The following is a 17,228-nucleotide window of genomic DNA, read 5'->3' as shown; positions in this document are numbered from 1 at the left end:
AAATATAAACCCCTTTATTTTCTATTCGGTCCCTCATCAAATAGAAAATCACTTATGGTATCTACACTTATTTCCATAACAAAAAAATACACTTAGCTCAAACTTTAATCTTTAATAGATCACTTTAATTGGACAGCTGAAAGATAGCCAGACACATTAAATTAGTCATGTGGAAGTCCAAATTTCTAACAATCTCCCACTTGGGCAATACATGACACCAAATACATGTGTACAAACTGAATGAGCGCTCAAATATGTTATCATATAGTGTATTCCCGAACAATCTTATCATCAACCATATCAACATAGGACTAAAGGGGCAGTCGCCATATTTTTTCATGATTAAACCCATTAATAATTAAATATGCAAATATAATCAACAACAGATCAATTATGGAGTGTAGTATAGAAATTTCATGCAAGGTGATCATACATGCCTATTTCCAACTGGTCCTCCCAAAGTGAGATCAAACCAAAAATAATGGACAAAACATAATACTTTATTTCTGCAGAGAATAACATGAGTTTTATAACTACATGTTCAAAACACAATATAGAGCAATAACCAAAACTACTTCCACTAAAGGAAGTATCCTTAAACAACATAACACCCATTTGGGCTACATGCCCATGAAAGACCTTGGGTGATAGTCCCTTAATGAGCGGATTTATCATCATCAAATCTGTTCCCCTATGCTCTATATGTATTTGTCAATTCCGAACTCTTTATTTAACAACAGGAAGCTCCTGTTGTTTTAGAATATAATACCGCAGAGTTATTGTCACAACATAACTTAAGTGGTCTTTCAATACCTTAACAGTATGCAGCCTAGTTACAAAATTTCACAGTCATATTCATTAACTAGATGCCACAAAAATACAAGTTACGAATTCTGTTGTCATGGCAGAAGTAGCTACAAGTTTTTGCTCAGCACTCTCCACGAAATGGCTCTACAGCCAACAGACACACGTAACCTAAAATGGATCATTTACTGTATTGGCATCTAACAAAATCAGAATCAAAAGTCCTAAAGATCTCTCCAAATGATCTGATTTTCTGTATGCGAGCATGTAATGCTTAGTTCTCTATAAATATCTCATAACCCGTTTTGCTGCTTCCTAATGATCCATATCGGGTTATTGAAATATCTGCCCAACATATAAACAATTAAAACCAAATTGGGTCTAATACACACTTGAGCACACATTAGGCTCCCAATATAGCCGAAGCATATGGAACCTTCTGCATTTTCTAAATCACAAGATTTATTTTAGGGCACTGAATGAGACTAGGTATGTCTCTCTTAATCATATGGGTATTTCTTTATTTGCAATTATGCATCTCAATACTTTAGGCACCTTTTCACTATATCCCTTTTGTGACATTTGAAAATTATTTCTTTCGATTCCAAATACAAAAGAGGCTTCCCCAAGATCTTTCATCTCAAATTTCTTCGAGAGAAAATTCTTGGTGTTAGTGCAACATATCCTTATTGAAAATTATTTCTTTCGATTCCAAATATAAAAGAAGATGCATTTGCTCCCACTGAACTTGTGATACACACAACCATCAATAGCATTCTTTCTGAATCCAAATGAAAGAATTACTTCATAAAATTTGTGGTACCATTGACGAGAGTCTTAATTGAGGTTGTTGAGATTGACTTTAAATACTATCATCCGCATGAGATTGAATGTTTACAACAATATCATCTTGAGGTTCTTAATATGCTTCGTCTTCAATGATAGTAATTGATACCTGATCATTGTCAGAAGCAGTAGTAGGTGTCTATACAGACTCCTCCTCAAAAGTAATGTTCCTTAACACATTCTTCCTCCCAAACTCAGCATCCTCAAATATTAGTTCCTTTTGTGGGATCATAAAATTTAAAAAACCCCTAAATTTTTCTGGAAGACCAAAGTGAGAATATATGCTACAGTCTTTAATGCCTCTCCTTAAAGTGAATGTGACAAGGAAGAATGATAAATCATACTCCTTCACATATCTTTAAGAGTTTTATTTCGTCTTTTAGCTACACCACTCATGCTAGGCGATCCCGGCATGGTGTACAAAACGACGATCCCAACCTCTTCCAAATAGAAGGCAGAATGTCTTTGACATTGTTCACCTGAGCAGTCTTTTCTGTCGTAGTTTCGCCACCACGATCAGATTTGACTTTCTTAATGCCTTTGTTGAGTTGGAGCTCAACATCAGCCCTGAATGTTTTGAACTTGTCTAAAGCCTCAGACTTTTAATAGATTAAATAGGAGTGCCCAAAACAAGAATATTCAATTGTGAATGATATAAAATATTGTTGATCATTCCAAGAAACCGAAGTGAATGAACCACAAATATCCGTATTATCAATTCTAAAATGTATAGCTCTATTGGCACCTAATTTCTTAAGTTTGGTCTGCTTTCCTTCGATACATTAAACACACAAATCAAGTTCTGAAGATAAGTGTATTCAATATAACATATGACACAAGTCTCACAATCCTTTATTTTGAGATATAACCAAAACAATAGTGTCATAAATTAACCAAATTCTAGTTATTTAATTTGCTTAGTCCCTTTTGATTCAACATGTAAAGCTTCTGAATATGAAGTAACATAATTGAGCATACAAAGATTGTTATATGCACTTAAGGAAACAGTGCCCACAATACTAGAATTATTTGAAGGAAGAACTTTACTATTTCTGAATGAACAAGAGAAACCAAATTTGTCCAAAGCAGAAATAGAAACCAAATTTTGTCTAAAAGACAGTACAATAAAGTATCCTTCAAAGACAGAATAATTCCAGTCTTTAATAACAATCTACAATGCCCAATAGTCTCTACTTCCACCGATTTGTCATGTCCCACATAGATGTATCTTTCACCATCAATTGACTTTCGGTAGCTCAGACAACCTTGCACTGATAACCTTATGTGAGTAGTAGCACCAGAATCTGCCCACTAAATATCATTAGGGACTAAATCCAAATTAACTTTAGAATAGACCAAAATAAGAATTGTAACTTCCTTTGCACACCATGCGTGATATTTACAATTCTTCTTTTTATATCCATGTTTACCACAAAAGAAACAACTATCATTATCTTTATGTTGTTTCTTTTGTGATGAACCCTTATCCATAGTAGCATTCTCAATACACTCTCTTAATGCCCTTTTACTTTATTTCTTGAGATACTGACCAGATGTGCAACACCAAATGCACAAGCAAGTCTTTAAAATTCAAGCTTTAGTGAAGCAAAGTGAGACATTTGCATAATGTGTTCCCTTATGTTGCCCTTGCCCTTATACTTTATTGAGATCAAGCATGCTTGTCTCAGCCTTAATGTTTTTCGCAAAACGTATCTTAAGTTTGGCAAGGTATTCACTGGCCTTAGTGTTAGAGTTTGTATACTAGAAATCACGTTTCGAGTGATTGAATATTGTAAAACTCTTATTTTATTTTCCAATAAATAAAACAGATTATTTTTGTCATAATGTTGTTATGTTTTACATTTAATGGATGTTAATGCATGTTTAAATGTATAAGTTAACTTAACAAAGTCTAAGTCTTTGTTTTAGTAGACCGGTTGTGGGCGTCGTCTACTTTAAGGTAACACGGTCAGTTCTAAACAAAGAAAAAGATAAATTTCACAACCTAGATGGAATTTGACTATCCATCGAGAAAGGTTGCAATGTCAGTCCGCATATTTCTAAGCCTTACTGAAATAAGATGACATTGGTGTGGTATAGCACTGAACGGATCTAACAACAAGACTTGTCCTTGGGCTATCTACTGAAAGGCGAGGTCTTGATAATATTTGTTTCTTAATCAATGTAGGTTAGCATTGAGCATACGGTATTGATTATGCACTACTTTGACTTATCAAATGGTGCGGGTTTTTCGTAACCCAATTATCCCGATATATTGGGTAGTGGTGATCAATATCTAGCGGTGCTAGGATTGCTATTACATTGAATCGTGCACGAAGAGAGTCTCGTTTGATAATGTCCTCAAGAGGAGCGCGAAACAAGGTTTTATTATTCGGAACCTAGCTAGTTGGAGTTTGATTACTCTATGAATAATAAATAAGTGTTTAATGCTAAGTCCACTCTTGGAATTAATAAGAAGTTAATTAATTAAGTCAATAGAAGACATTAATTAATTAATGGACATTTTAATCTTAAGCGCGGGAAATGAAAGTTAAACGGAAACCCGGATTACTTGTAATTTCGGATTTGGATGGGGAGAGTTCAATATTACTTCTGTAGTGGCTGCTCGTAATATTCCAATTATAACTTATATTAAATTGTGGGTTCAATTTAATTAGTAAAAAGTAAATTGGAAGAGAGAGTCCGGAGAGCTTGGCTAGACTGATTCGTTATCATAAGGGGATTTTTACAGATCCGATAGAGTCTCCAAAACCTTCCATAGATCCCTGTCTGGGCCCAAAAGGAACTTAATATAAATAGGAGAATAAAGGAGACAGAAATAACACAATTTTCATTATTGTATTTTTCGAAATTTTCGGCCCCAAGCTGAAGAGAATTTCGAATTCCTCTCCTATTCCCAAAAGGATTTCTTCTGTCTTCTTTATTTAAGTCCTAGTATTATAGTAAGATCAGCCCACACTGATATTGGGATACAGTTCGGGAACCAGAGAGAAGATTTGTGGTCTAGTACTCAAAGCATCACGTGGAGAAGAAGCTAGCCATCTTCAATTCTTTGGAGAATTAATTAGGTATTTTTCTGCTCCGTAGCAAAGCATGTTTTAGGTTTCAATATTCTTAAAGCATGGTTAATTCAAGTTATGAGCATGATACATGTGATAATTATGCGAATAGATTTTGTCTAAATAATCTGCTAAATAGATCTGATTATTAAGTGATTGATTTATGAGAGCGCTTCCGCTGCCAGCACCTTCACTTAGTAATATACTTAGATGCAGTGCCTCAAAAGGCTTCTAGGCTGCTACACCTAATGATCAGTAGACTTACACGATTCGAGTATTCCCACTTCTCGTAGTTTCTCCTTTGATAAGAAGTACTATCGTCTGTAGGAGAAGTAGGTTGCTCAATCCTTAGTGCGTAATCCAGATCCATGCAACCCAGAGCAATCAAAATATAATATTTGCGATCCTTAAAATTTGACCCATTCAACACTGACATATTGTTCATGTTTGAAGAAACTACAGAAGTAGACATCATAATTGAATAGAGAACAAAACCAAATAAATTGCTATGCTCACATCATAAAATTCAAGTAAAATGGTAACATCTCGAGGTACCGGCACAACATTCATATCAAGTCTTTGGACAGTAATATGAACTTGCAAGTGGCAACCTCTTTGTAGTGATCAAACACTGACAATAAGATCATGTCAAGTAATGTCCACCTTTGGGCATCACAATTACTTACACAAAAACTGGATAATTGTCACCTATTTATCACCACAGGTATGAGTGTATCTCGTGCCAAATAATAATCTTCCTTTGGGCCGACTAATATCCGCATTAAAATTCACACACACTTCACCGTCCTAATATTCACAATAAAGAAGTCTAGACAAGAGAGGTTACTTTGGCAACGTCATGTTTCGACTAATCTATTTTGAATATTAGTAAGACATCATGAGGTTCCAAGCACAATATCCACATCATGTCTTTGACAGTAATGTGAACTTGCAAGTGGTAACCTCCTTATAGTGATCAAACACTGACAATAAAATCATGTCAAATAGTTTCCACCTTTGGGCATCACACTACTTGCACGAAAACTGAATAATTGTCACGTATTTATCACCAAAGGTATGAGTGTATCTCGTGCCAAATAATAATCTTCCTTTGGGCCGACTAATATTCGCATTAAAATACACACATCAATAAAGGAACATGAGATAGCACCAAAATTATTGAATTTAAAATTTTAAAACCGAATATAAACGCTTGTAAGCAAGTCATTGTTAACTTTCTGAAATATAGTGGCTAGCCAACGAGGCATTTTTGGGTTTGCATACCTTGCAAACTCAGTAAGTCGTTAAATCCTTACGGCCAGCACAATAGCTCCCCAGCAAATCGCAATTTGCTGACTTCTAATGGGATTCCATACAATTTTTCTCAAATTCGATTTTCCCACAAAAATCGACAAAAAACTGAATTTTGATGTTCCCAGGATCGTAACCAACGAACACAACATCCAGAAACAACATCAAAACAATCAAATAATCCACAAAACACGAATCCTAAATTTTATGGATTCACAACAAAAGCAGGAGCGAAAATCCAAATATTTCTTTTCATATGTAAAAGAAAATCATGCTAAACACTCAATTCACCATGTGTATATGTATACCTACTTATCTCACGCACGTAAACATAAAATATATTTCTCAAATCATTTTCGGCGCACACAATATAATCAAGAATTGATAAAACAATTCATCATCAAAACCATACGCACATAAAACCATGAGAATTCAATTCACGAATTAAACTAATCTCCCAGGGATTCTTTATAATCACTCTTAGTTCAAACAAAATTTGACAAAAACGAAACCGAGACAACCATGAATTCTATAAACATCAAACAAAATAAGCTTCGATTTGCGTGTAGAACCAATTTTTAAGATTCCCAAAATATACCAAATGTTGATGAGATATAGCATATAAGATTCATGGGTTTGTATTTCCAAATCAATGCAATTAACGACGAAAGCATAATACATCAACTACAATATATACATTAATATGGAATCCACCACATCAATTCATCAATCTGTATATACACAAATCAATTCCCGTGAATTCACAATAACCAAACCGAGTGGCGGCGGCCTATTTGCTTAGTGACACACATATAATAAACAATTATCATACCATTAATCCTCAATAAATAATGGAATTGGACTGTGCAAACAAGAACTCGGAAACAATTCTTACAATTACAGTAGTCAAGCGAATTCATTATATATCACATATTCGCGCAATCCTTAATCAAGAAAAGCAAAACACCAAAGTAACCGAACAAATCCATAAAATATAAATCCTAATTTTTATGGATTTACAAAGCAAAAAATTAAAACCTAATTTTCTTTTTCCCAATTCTCATAGAATCATCAATAGAGTGGCTCTGATACCACTTGTTGTAATAATTGAGTGAACAATTACATAAAGCTCTCTATGATGATTAACCAAGAATAGCGGAGAAAGAGTAGAAACTGTAGAGCGGAAGCGTACCTTGATCCATAACGAATTGAACGATGGAATTGCTTTGCAGCGGCTATGGATCTTCCAAACGATCAGAGACATTCTTTGCAATAGTCTGCCGAGAGAATACAGAGATATCGAATGTTCTTCTGACGTCTGGGGACCATAACCCTAGTTTATATTTATATAAAATATAAACCCCTTTATTTTCTATTCGGTCCCTCATCAAATAGAAAATCACTTTATGGTATCTACACTTATTTCTATCACAAATAAATACACTTTAGCCCAAACTTTAATCTTTAATAGATCACTTTAATTGGACAACTGAAAGATAGCCATACACATTAAATTAGTCATGTGGAAGCCCAAATTTCTAACATACGTTGCCTCGAGAGGTAGGCTGATACGAGCATCGAAGCGGCCACAGATGATGAGGCATTGGCGCCTAAGGAATTTATAGTCTCATTTTCACTCGGCATGGATTTTAAGAAAATGTTTAACTTTGTTAAGAAAAAAAGAAAATTGAGTTAGTGGAATATGGACCCTACTTTTATATATTGATTTTGATTTTATAATAGAATACGATCGTAAGTTATTTAGGTGAATGGTGGAGGTCATTTACTTAGAAAGGTAAATGAGATAAATGAGACTTTAAATTGCAGACATTCCAAAATAACAAAATGAGATATTTTTTCACGTGTCAAGTTTTCCACTATATATACATAGAGCCAAAATCAAGATACATATCAAGAACATAATTAGAACAAATAATGTACTGCATGAATATCAGTATAAACCATCCTTGAGAAGCCATATATATCTTACCAATTGAAGCATGAGACAGGCGGCCGAGAGGAGACATCCATGGCGCGAGACGGTGAAATCGTCGTCTGAGGAGAGGTGGCAGAGGATAGCTCTCTTGACCTTGATGCAAATTATATCTAATTTTCCAAACTTGTTAAAAATGTGTAGTAAATATGTTTCTCGTAATTGTTTCAAACACTTGAATATGTTTATAATTTTGTATTTGAAGGTGAATGCTTTGGATGGAAGAAGCAATATGGCTATTTGTTGACTCATTGGAATCCCTTATTCCTTAAGGTGAATACCTTCTCGTACTAACAGATTCCTTAACAACTGAATTAATTCCTTCTTCTTTTTCCTCAGTCAATGTTTTGTCGAATTAATTCCTAAGTCATTTCTTTGTCGGTTATTGAAGGCTCTCTTGCACTCTTCTGCCCGAATGTAAACAGCTTCTGGCTTTCTTCCCAACTGAATTAATTCCTTCTTCATATTCTTCAAATTTTTTAGAGATTGTGGATGTAAATCTGCAATTGCTCTGAATGATATAGATGGCTAATTAGGAGAGTACCATTTTATGTGTATCTTATTTAAAGTTAACATCGAAAAGATAATCTTTTACTACAGTATAGTATAGTATATATATTAGTACTTTGTACAGTTAGGAGAGTACCATTTTCTTCATTTTATAATTTCAGCAGTGGCTTATTCAAGTTTTCTGTTCTATTCTGAAACCATATAAATTACTACAAATGAAAAAAAAAAATCGAGATATAACTAAAATGTATGAAATATTAGATATAATTTGCATGAAGGTCAAAACAAGATATAACAATAATTTATTTTACATGTAAGGTTTTTATTATTTTTAAGAGCAATGTCTGAAAAATTTATTGGCACAAATACAAACAATAGTCATTACGTACATGATCTCTTTAAACAATGGAATTATATGCTGAAATTTTGGTAGAAATATCTACAATCGCACGATGTCGAATGCAGATTGCAGTTATTCTATATTAATGTTCAAATATTCACCAATCTTCTAACACTCTTTTTATTCATAACTTGAATAAATGCATGTCTATACAATTTTGTACTAATATTCAGATTCTCCGCTATATTTATCTCCCAACAATTTTCTTCCCTATTCTTGATATACACAAAATTTTATTCTAATCAAACCATGATGGTTGGTTACATCCATTACGGTGGTCATTTCGTCGTCGGATGAAATCCTCAGCAACTTCAACTTGTGGAGCGCCAAGAACAGCGGTGCCATTGTGACTGAGACCACCACCCATGAGCAGGCCGTAAGGCCTATTTGGCATTCCCGGATAAACCTCGTTGACATAGGCCCTGTTGGCAAATAGCCCAGTGAAAAGCAACCCTCAAGCGCCACAACCTCGTTGACATAAGCCTTGTTGGCAAATAGAGTACCCTGAGATGCCACAAAACCGCATATAATTGCAGCCCATGGCTCAACCACAGAGCACCCTGAGGTGATTGCGACAATCCGTCCCAACAACCCATGGCACACGTCAATCACATTCCAATGCCCCTCCAAGAGCCTCTTCGCAAATAGGGTGGTCAAGGCAGCCGTGCTTTTTGCCAATGTGGTCGTGACAGATGTCTTGCCTATCGCACTCCACTGGCTGTTGGAGGGCCCACTAAAGGCAAAGAGGTAGTAGCTTATTCCTCCGGCAGTGGCGTCGAGCATGATGTACTTGGTTCGGCCCGAGCTGGCGCCAGAACCAAAGAGTAAGAGGAGATCGGCGGCTGTGGAGGTCATGGATCAGTCATGTTGGGAAATAGTAAAATATTTTGGAGTGAATGAATAATTGTAGTAGTTGATGTATTTTATAGATAAATAAGAAATGAGTTATTGCATTTGAAATTTATAGAGATTTTGAGAAGCTTATGTTAGGCATCATGACAATTAGAAGAATACGAATAAGAATTAATTCCAGTTGTGAAGGAATCAACCTGAAAACGAACTTACATTTTTGAGCAAAGACGAAAGCAAGAAGCTCTTTACACTCTGGCAGAAATGCTCAAGAGAGCCTTCAATAAGTGACAGAAAAATGCCTCATAAATATGAAGAAGGAATTGATTCAGTTGTGAAGGAAGAGAAGAGAATCCAATGAGTGTTCAAAATGGCCTCCTTGATTCTTCCATACAAAGCATTCACCTTCTTTGCCCTTGCCCCTGCTTTAAATACTACTCCTACATCGTAATAAATACTCTCTCCGTCCCCTATTAGGAGTCATTCTTTGACCGGGCACGGATTTTAAGAAATGCAAAGAAAAGTTGGTTGAAAAAAAGTGGAATGTGGGACTCATTTTTTTATATTGATTTTATAATAAAATGTGAGTGAATTGAGTTAGTGGAATGTGGGACCTACTTACTATTTATGGTAAAAATGAAGTGTGACTCTTAATTGGGGACGGACCGAAATGGAAAAGTGTGACTCTTAATGGGGGACGGATGGAGTAGTTAAATGTTTAGAACAAGAGATATTGACACCTAATATCATGGAACTTTCAAAAAGTTGGATTTTTCCCACGAACTTTGAAATTGACAAATGATATCACGAACTTTACCCGGAGTTTGTTATTTTCTAACAGTGAAAAAATTCCGATTATATTAATAGATTGAAAAACAAATTTGGAGGGTGTGTTTCAAGAAAAACTATTCTCTAAGATTAAAAATCTTGAAACTCTCGAAGTTATTGTCAAGAAATTATGAAAAAAATCTGTATCATGATATTATTTGCCGGAATTTTTCCATTGATGGTGAAAAATAACAAATTTAGGATAAAGTTGGTAATATTATTTGTTAATTTCAAAGTTCGTGAAAAAAACTAACTTTTTAAAAGTTCCATATATTAAGTGCCGATATCCCTTAAAACAATTAGGAGAAATACAAATTAGAATTAATTTCCATGGAGGAGTATGATCAAACACTCACATTTGCTTTTTCTTTTACACCACTAGGCTATGTTTTTCTCTTTTCACCACTTACTCTTCTTTCTTTGACACCACTAAACTTTTTTTTTCTCTTTTATCGTACACCAGCACCCCTCACTCTTTATTATTCTACACCACTAACTATCCTTCACCCTCACTTCACCTCTCTTCTCTTTAGGATAACCTAGTCAGGTACGATGATGCATTATTACAGAATCTTTTCACGAGCAAATGTTGGGTGGATCACACGTCATACCTATGCAAATACAAACACCACTACTACTACTACTGCATTTTACTCCCTCCGTCCCATTCCCATCGCCTTAGTCTCACAAGTTTTGATTTACAATTAACAAAATAAAATAAAAGGAATATAAAAATAAAAAGTAATTACAGGTGGTCGAGTTTGCCGAAGCATATATATATAAGCTCTTTTTAATGTGTTTGTGTTAAAATGACAACACCTCTTAAAGTGATACTGTGACACCACGTATCCAGCAATATTATAAACGCTACACAACAATAGTATAAACGCTAGACAACAATCTATAGCGTATTGGATATTGTTGGCCGAGAGAAAATTGTTGTAAATTATTGTCTATTGTATTAGATATTGCTGTCTTGGATATTGTTGGCCGAAAAAAAATTGTTGTAAATTGTTTTCTATTGTATTGGATATTGCTGGCCGAGAAAATTTACCCTTGAGCATTTTTTATGATTGTCACATGACAGTTGATTATTTGTCTACGTGTACAAATGATTGGCTAAAAATGGTGATATGATGTTATTTTAAGAGGGGTTATCATTTTAACGCACTCCTTTTTAATCTTTAAAAGTTTACATAACTTCGTTCAGAAAAATATACACTCTTTCTTTCTAGTCCATCTTATAAGAATATATATTTTTTGATTTTAGAAACTATTTTTTCTCCAATAAGATGATACTCTTTCTCCACTAATAAAACTGTAAGTAGTTTATTTTAGGGATGACTAAATGGTAAACTAGTTTATTTTTTTTATAAAGGAAGGTGTATTATTTTATGATCGAAGGTATGTATACTTTTAAAGATTAATATATTCAAGATATATAGAATAGTTTGGGTCGGAATAAGGTGAATCGGGGTCATATACTATAGTTGTTAATCGCTCTATTAATTAAATAACTTTAATTTACTGTCCAAACCATCGTTACATAGAGAGATTATTAAATAATGGAAATGTGGTGGTAGTATTGCTACAGCCTACATAGCATCGTCACTAGAATATTTCAAGTTGAGTAAACTATTTCATCTGTGGCCGCTTTGACACCGTCTCAGCCAGCCTTTCAGTGGCAACTTATGCCATCGGCGCCACATTCCTCCTATTTTCAGCATACACTGTCTTCGTCCTGCTCTAGCTGCGTCGGCTCCCAGTCAAAACGAACAACACAATGAAAAACATCATGCTGACTAGCATTCTCGACGCCGCTGCCGGCGCCATTAGCTACGTACTACCTCTTTGCTTTTTGTGGGGCCTCCAATGGTTTCATTGGAAACCACTTTTTCGCCTCAACGATTTCCCCTTTGCCGCCGCGGATTACAGCTTCTTGTGTCAATGGGCTTTTGCCATTGCTGTTGCTGGCAAATATTTTCTAAAACCACCAACTCAACATTAAAAAATTCCCCTAAAAGTTAAAAAAAAAATAAAGGAGAAAATGCGATAAATACTTACCCGCAACAGCATTGGCAAAAGGCCATTGATACTAGAAGGAGCTGTAATCCGCGGCGGGAGAGGGGAAATTGCTGAGAGCGAAGAAATGTTTCCCTAATAAACCGCTGAAGGGCCCACCAAAGGCGAAGAGGTAGTAACTTATGCAACCGACAATGGCGTTGGGAACGCTAGTGATCAGCAAGATTTTCATCGTGTGCTTGGTTTGGACCAAGTTGGCGCATGGCGAAGACCATGTAGGCCGAAAGAGGAGGTATGTGGGTTCGGTGGCATACGTTGCCTCTGAGAGGCGGGCGGGCGGCCGCAGATGAAGGAGGCTGTTCAGCTCATGGGATCCGTTATGTTAGGAAATAAAATGTTTTGGAGTGAGAATGAATTATTGCAAGTTGGTACTTTATAGAGAAATGAAGTTTTGATATTCTCCTTCACCCTCACTTCTACTCTTCTTATTATTACAGAATCTTATCACGAGCAAATGTTGGATGGATCACACGTCATACTAATAATATATTGTAGCTATGCAAATACAAACAATAGTCGTTATACTCATACACGATTTTTTTTTGTAAGATATTATTTACATACATGATTTTACACATTTGGTATAATTCGTGTAAGCCGGAAGCGTTTGAAGAAATAATCTACAAGTCACAATTCTTTGTGATTTTTCATTTTTTTTTTCATGAACTAAGAAAGTAGCATTCAAAGTCATGAATTCATTCAGACTATGTAATGTGAATCTTCTAGATTGAAGACTCATGAATTTGCCCCGGACTTATTCTTGTAAATAAACCCAACAAATAAACAAGATAAACCAAGAAATGGAACAAGAAAAATGGATAAAAGGATAGATGATGGATTAGTGTTATCATTTAGGTGAAGAACAAGAAAGAAATCTCAAAGGCACTTTCACATACAAACACCTAATGGCTCCACAAACTAGCAACACAAGAACTAGCAAGCATACCTTTACAATCAACCTTAGCCCGGCAAAAGATCGAATGCAACCCGAAGGAATTTGATAAGTCTTCAAAAGATGAAGAAGGTGAGCTCTCAAATATGGAGAAATAGTCTCTTACAAATATTCAAAAGCTGAGAATGAAAACCCTACAAAAGAGTATTTATACTAAAACAAAAGTAATAGGGAAAATAGTCTTTAAAATCTTAAAAAATGACATTTTCGGGCAAAACGCCCGGCCCGGGCGTTTTGGGGCTTGCCCGGGCGTTTTCTCTGTGGCCGGGCATTTTTGGCAGCTCTGCGCGACTTTCGTCAAACGGCCATAACTTCCTCATTCGAGCTCCGATTGAGGCGTGTAAGGTACTCACGCGAAGCTCTTTTGACGATGAAGATAATGGTGGTCTTAGAACAGCATTTGGACATCATTTTGATAGGCAAATTCTGGTTTGAGTCAGACCTTCGAATCCGGCTTGGCTCCTTGTCATATCTCCACCTTCTTTTCGGACCCCAATCAACCCATGGCCCTCGATGTCGTTGCATCCTATGATTGTGAATACCCGGATTCACATCATCCTCTCCTTCTTTGTGAAAGGATTTGTCCTCAAATCCGGTTCTTCGATTATTCTCTAGGACACCCGGATTCACATCATCCCCTCCTTCTTTTGAAGGATTTGTCCTCAAATCCCGATCAAGTTCACCTTGGGAAAGAGGTGATTCAACTTGACCTTGCGTCCATGAGTTCATCACCGGTAAGAAGTTACTCGGTGCATCCACGACTCGAGGTTCACATTCCAATCCTTCCAATTCCTGTCTCAAAATGTCATCCAAGAGAAAAGACAAGTAGTAAGAGTTAGTGAAATAAAGGTCATTCTCCTCACCAAGGGCAAAAATGATAGGGTGGTTTAGAGCCCTCCCATGGGTGATCTTAGAATCTAACAAGCAACCTTTTTTTCTCACATGCTTGTGGTTTTTCTCTCTTGAAAGTGTTGATTCACACTCACCCCCACCACTCTCTCTTGGCTTTTGCATCTCACATTTTCGCCTTTTCTCACGCTCTATTTGCTTTTGAAGCATGCTCTCATTTTCTAGCTTTTGCTCTTTCTCTCGATTCCCTCTCAAGTGCTTATTCCCATTATCAACCTCATGTGGCTTTGGTTCGTTGTTCAAGATTTGAGGTGCATTTAATGGCTCACTCCTGTCCTCGGCTTCCACTATGCTAGACATGCCATCATTGAAAGTTGGGCGAGCGTTTTCTCCATGTACGGCCGTGGAAGACTCTTCATCATCATCGGCAACAAAATCCACTCTATGCTTGACATGCTCTTTAACAAAGTGGTTAACATCGCCACACTTATTTTGATACAAGCTCTTTGAAGGAGTGAAGTTAGATGACAACCACGATGAAACCTTCGTGTGATGGCTAGGATGAGATCGGTCCACCTTCTTTGGTGGGATGCTTCTTCGGCTTGTGTCATCACCATAATTTCGAGGGCTTGAGCTCTCCCTTGATTTACTTGAGACTTCCTCCCCTATTAACCACTCATGCACCTTAAGATGACCATGATCATTCATCCTCTTAGAGTTAGACTCTCCATGGAACTTTGGTACTTGTTCCCTTCTACTCCCTCTATCAAGTCCATCATCGTGATACCTTGACTTGTAGTCACTCCTATCATGTCTCTCTCGGTCACTAGGTGCTATGGAATGGTTATGCCTAACTCGATCTCTTATGAGAGATATATTCTCATGGTATGCCGTAAATCCCTCTTGCATAGAATTCATGATTCCCCGCGCATCGCGCATCTCCTTCATGATTGAGGAAAACATCTCTTTGAGGGTGTCGTCGGATGTGGACGCGATGTCGTCCCCATCCTCCCTTCTAGGCGAATTGTGCTTAGAAATCCTCGTACGTGGTGGCATTTTCGGTACCTACAAAGAAGATAAAGAGGACTAGGGACACATCCCTTTTGTTAATAACACAAACAACGCACACACCCAAGAATGGAGACTTTAGTGAGGAGCTCACTTCCCAACCCACAAAGTATGTCCCCAATTCCCCAAACTCACACCCAATGTCTCTCGGAAGGTTTAGAGATTTAGTGGCTAGATACTCTCCCTCACTTGCTCTCGATGATGTAATCCCAAGGGTTGCACAAATAGCACAAACAAGATACACAACTAGGCAAGTGAAAACTAGTCCAAGAAGCCACAAGATTAGTGAAAGTAGAGAGCTAAGCCAATGGGACAAATTAACAAATACTTTGTGTGCACAATTTCAACCAACAACAATAGACCAAACAATTGATGAAATTTTGGCCTACAACTTTTAGACAATCAAATTGACATACCCAAGAACGCATATATCAATTTATAGCTAAAGCCCATGGATAGAATTTGAGATCTCTCTTTTTTTTTGACAAATTTCTAACAATTTTCACCCTTTGAGGAATTTATCCTTTTTTTTTCTTTTTTTTTTTGCTTACAAGAACAAGAACCAATGGCTCTTGATACCAAATAATGTGAATCTTCTAGATTGAAGACTCATGAACTTGCCCCGGACTTGTTCTTGTAAATAAACCCAACGAATAAACAAGATAAACCAAGAAATGGAACAAGAAAAATGGATAAAAGGATAGAGGATGGATTAGTGTTATGATTTAGGTGAATAACAAGAAAGAAATCCCAAAGGCACTTTCACATACAAACACCTAATGGCTCCACAAACTAGCAACACAAGAACTAGCAAGCATACCTTTACAATCAACCTTAGCCCGGCAAAAGATCGAATGCAACCCGAAGGAATTTGATAAGTCTTCAAAAGATGAAGAAGGTGAGCTCTCAAATATGGAGAAATTGTCTCTTACAAATATTCAAAAGCTGAGAATGAAAACCCTACAAAAGAGTATTTATACTAAAACAAAAGTAATAGGGAAAATAGTCTTTAAAATCTTTAAAAAATGACATTTTCGGGCAAAACGCCCGGCCCGGGCGTTTTGGGGCTTGCCCGGGCGTTTTCTCTGTGGCCGGGCATTTTTGGCAGCTCTGCGCGACTTTCGTCAAACGGCCATAACTTCCTCATTCGAGCTCCGATTGAGGCGTGTAAGGTACTCACGCGAAGCTCTTTTGACGATGAAGATAATGGTGGTCTTAGAACAGCATTTGGACATCATTTTGATAGGCAAATTCTGGTTTGAGTCAGACCTTCGAATCCGGCTTGGCTCCTTGTCATATCTCCACCTTCTTTTCGGACCCCAATCAACCCATGGCCCTCGATGTCGTTGCATCCTATGATTGTGAATACCCGGATTCACATCACTGTGACTCGACCCTAATATTTTCCAGTAAAATTACGCAGACGTGACTAGTCTGAATTCCTATGTGGAAATGCGGGAAAGTATATGTGGCTTTGACCAATTTAGGACAAATTGCCTTAAAAGTTATGAAATTTTAAAAAAATTCATTTTTCCCATGAACTACAAATATAGCATACATAAAGTTAACAAAGCTAAATTTCATAGTTGCAATCGGTTGGAATGGAGAAATCAATTAATTAGAAAATAAGAAATCAAGAAGATGAAGTTATATTAA

The 17,228-nt window shown here is 36.5% G+C and overlaps 1 protein-coding gene and 1 long non-coding RNA gene across 3 annotated transcripts; both read right to left on the bottom strand.

Annotated features, from left to right (window-relative positions):
* Positions 1-8,968: 8,968 nt before the first annotated feature.
* Positions 8,969-10,177, bottom strand: LOC125216860 (ammonium transporter 1 member 2-like). Of its 2 annotated transcripts, XM_048118634.1 has the most exons (2): positions 10,010-10,177; positions 8,969-9,786 (listed from the first exon to the last, which is right to left on the bottom strand). In XM_048118634.1, the coding sequence occupies exon 2, from the start codon at positions 9,725-9,727 to the stop codon at positions 9,155-9,157; it is 573 nt and encodes a 190-aa protein (XP_047974591.1). In that variant the 5' UTR covers positions 9,728-9,786; positions 10,010-10,177; the 3' UTR covers positions 8,969-9,154. The 2 variants fall into 2 exon arrangements, with proteins under 2 accessions (XP_047974591.1, XP_047974590.1); XM_048118633.1 differs by lacking the exon at positions 10,010-10,177 and having other exon boundaries at positions 8,969-9,981.
* A 1,931-nt stretch (positions 10,178-12,108) lies between these two features.
* Positions 12,109-13,110, bottom strand: LOC125216862. Its single transcript, XR_007175473.1, has 2 exons — positions 12,686-13,110; positions 12,109-12,605 (listed from the first exon to the last, which is right to left on the bottom strand). It is a non-coding gene; the product is annotated as an uncharacterized LOC125216862 (long non-coding RNA).
* Between the last annotated feature and the right edge of the window lie 4,118 nt (positions 13,111-17,228).

This window comes from Salvia hispanica, chromosome 3, assembly GCF_023119035.1.
Source record: "Salvia hispanica cultivar TCC Black 2014 chromosome 3, UniMelb_Shisp_WGS_1.0, whole genome shotgun sequence".
NCBI lineage: Eukaryota > Viridiplantae > Streptophyta > Magnoliopsida > Lamiales > Lamiaceae > Salvia > Salvia hispanica.
This window is presented reverse-complemented; position numbering and strand designations above follow the sequence as displayed.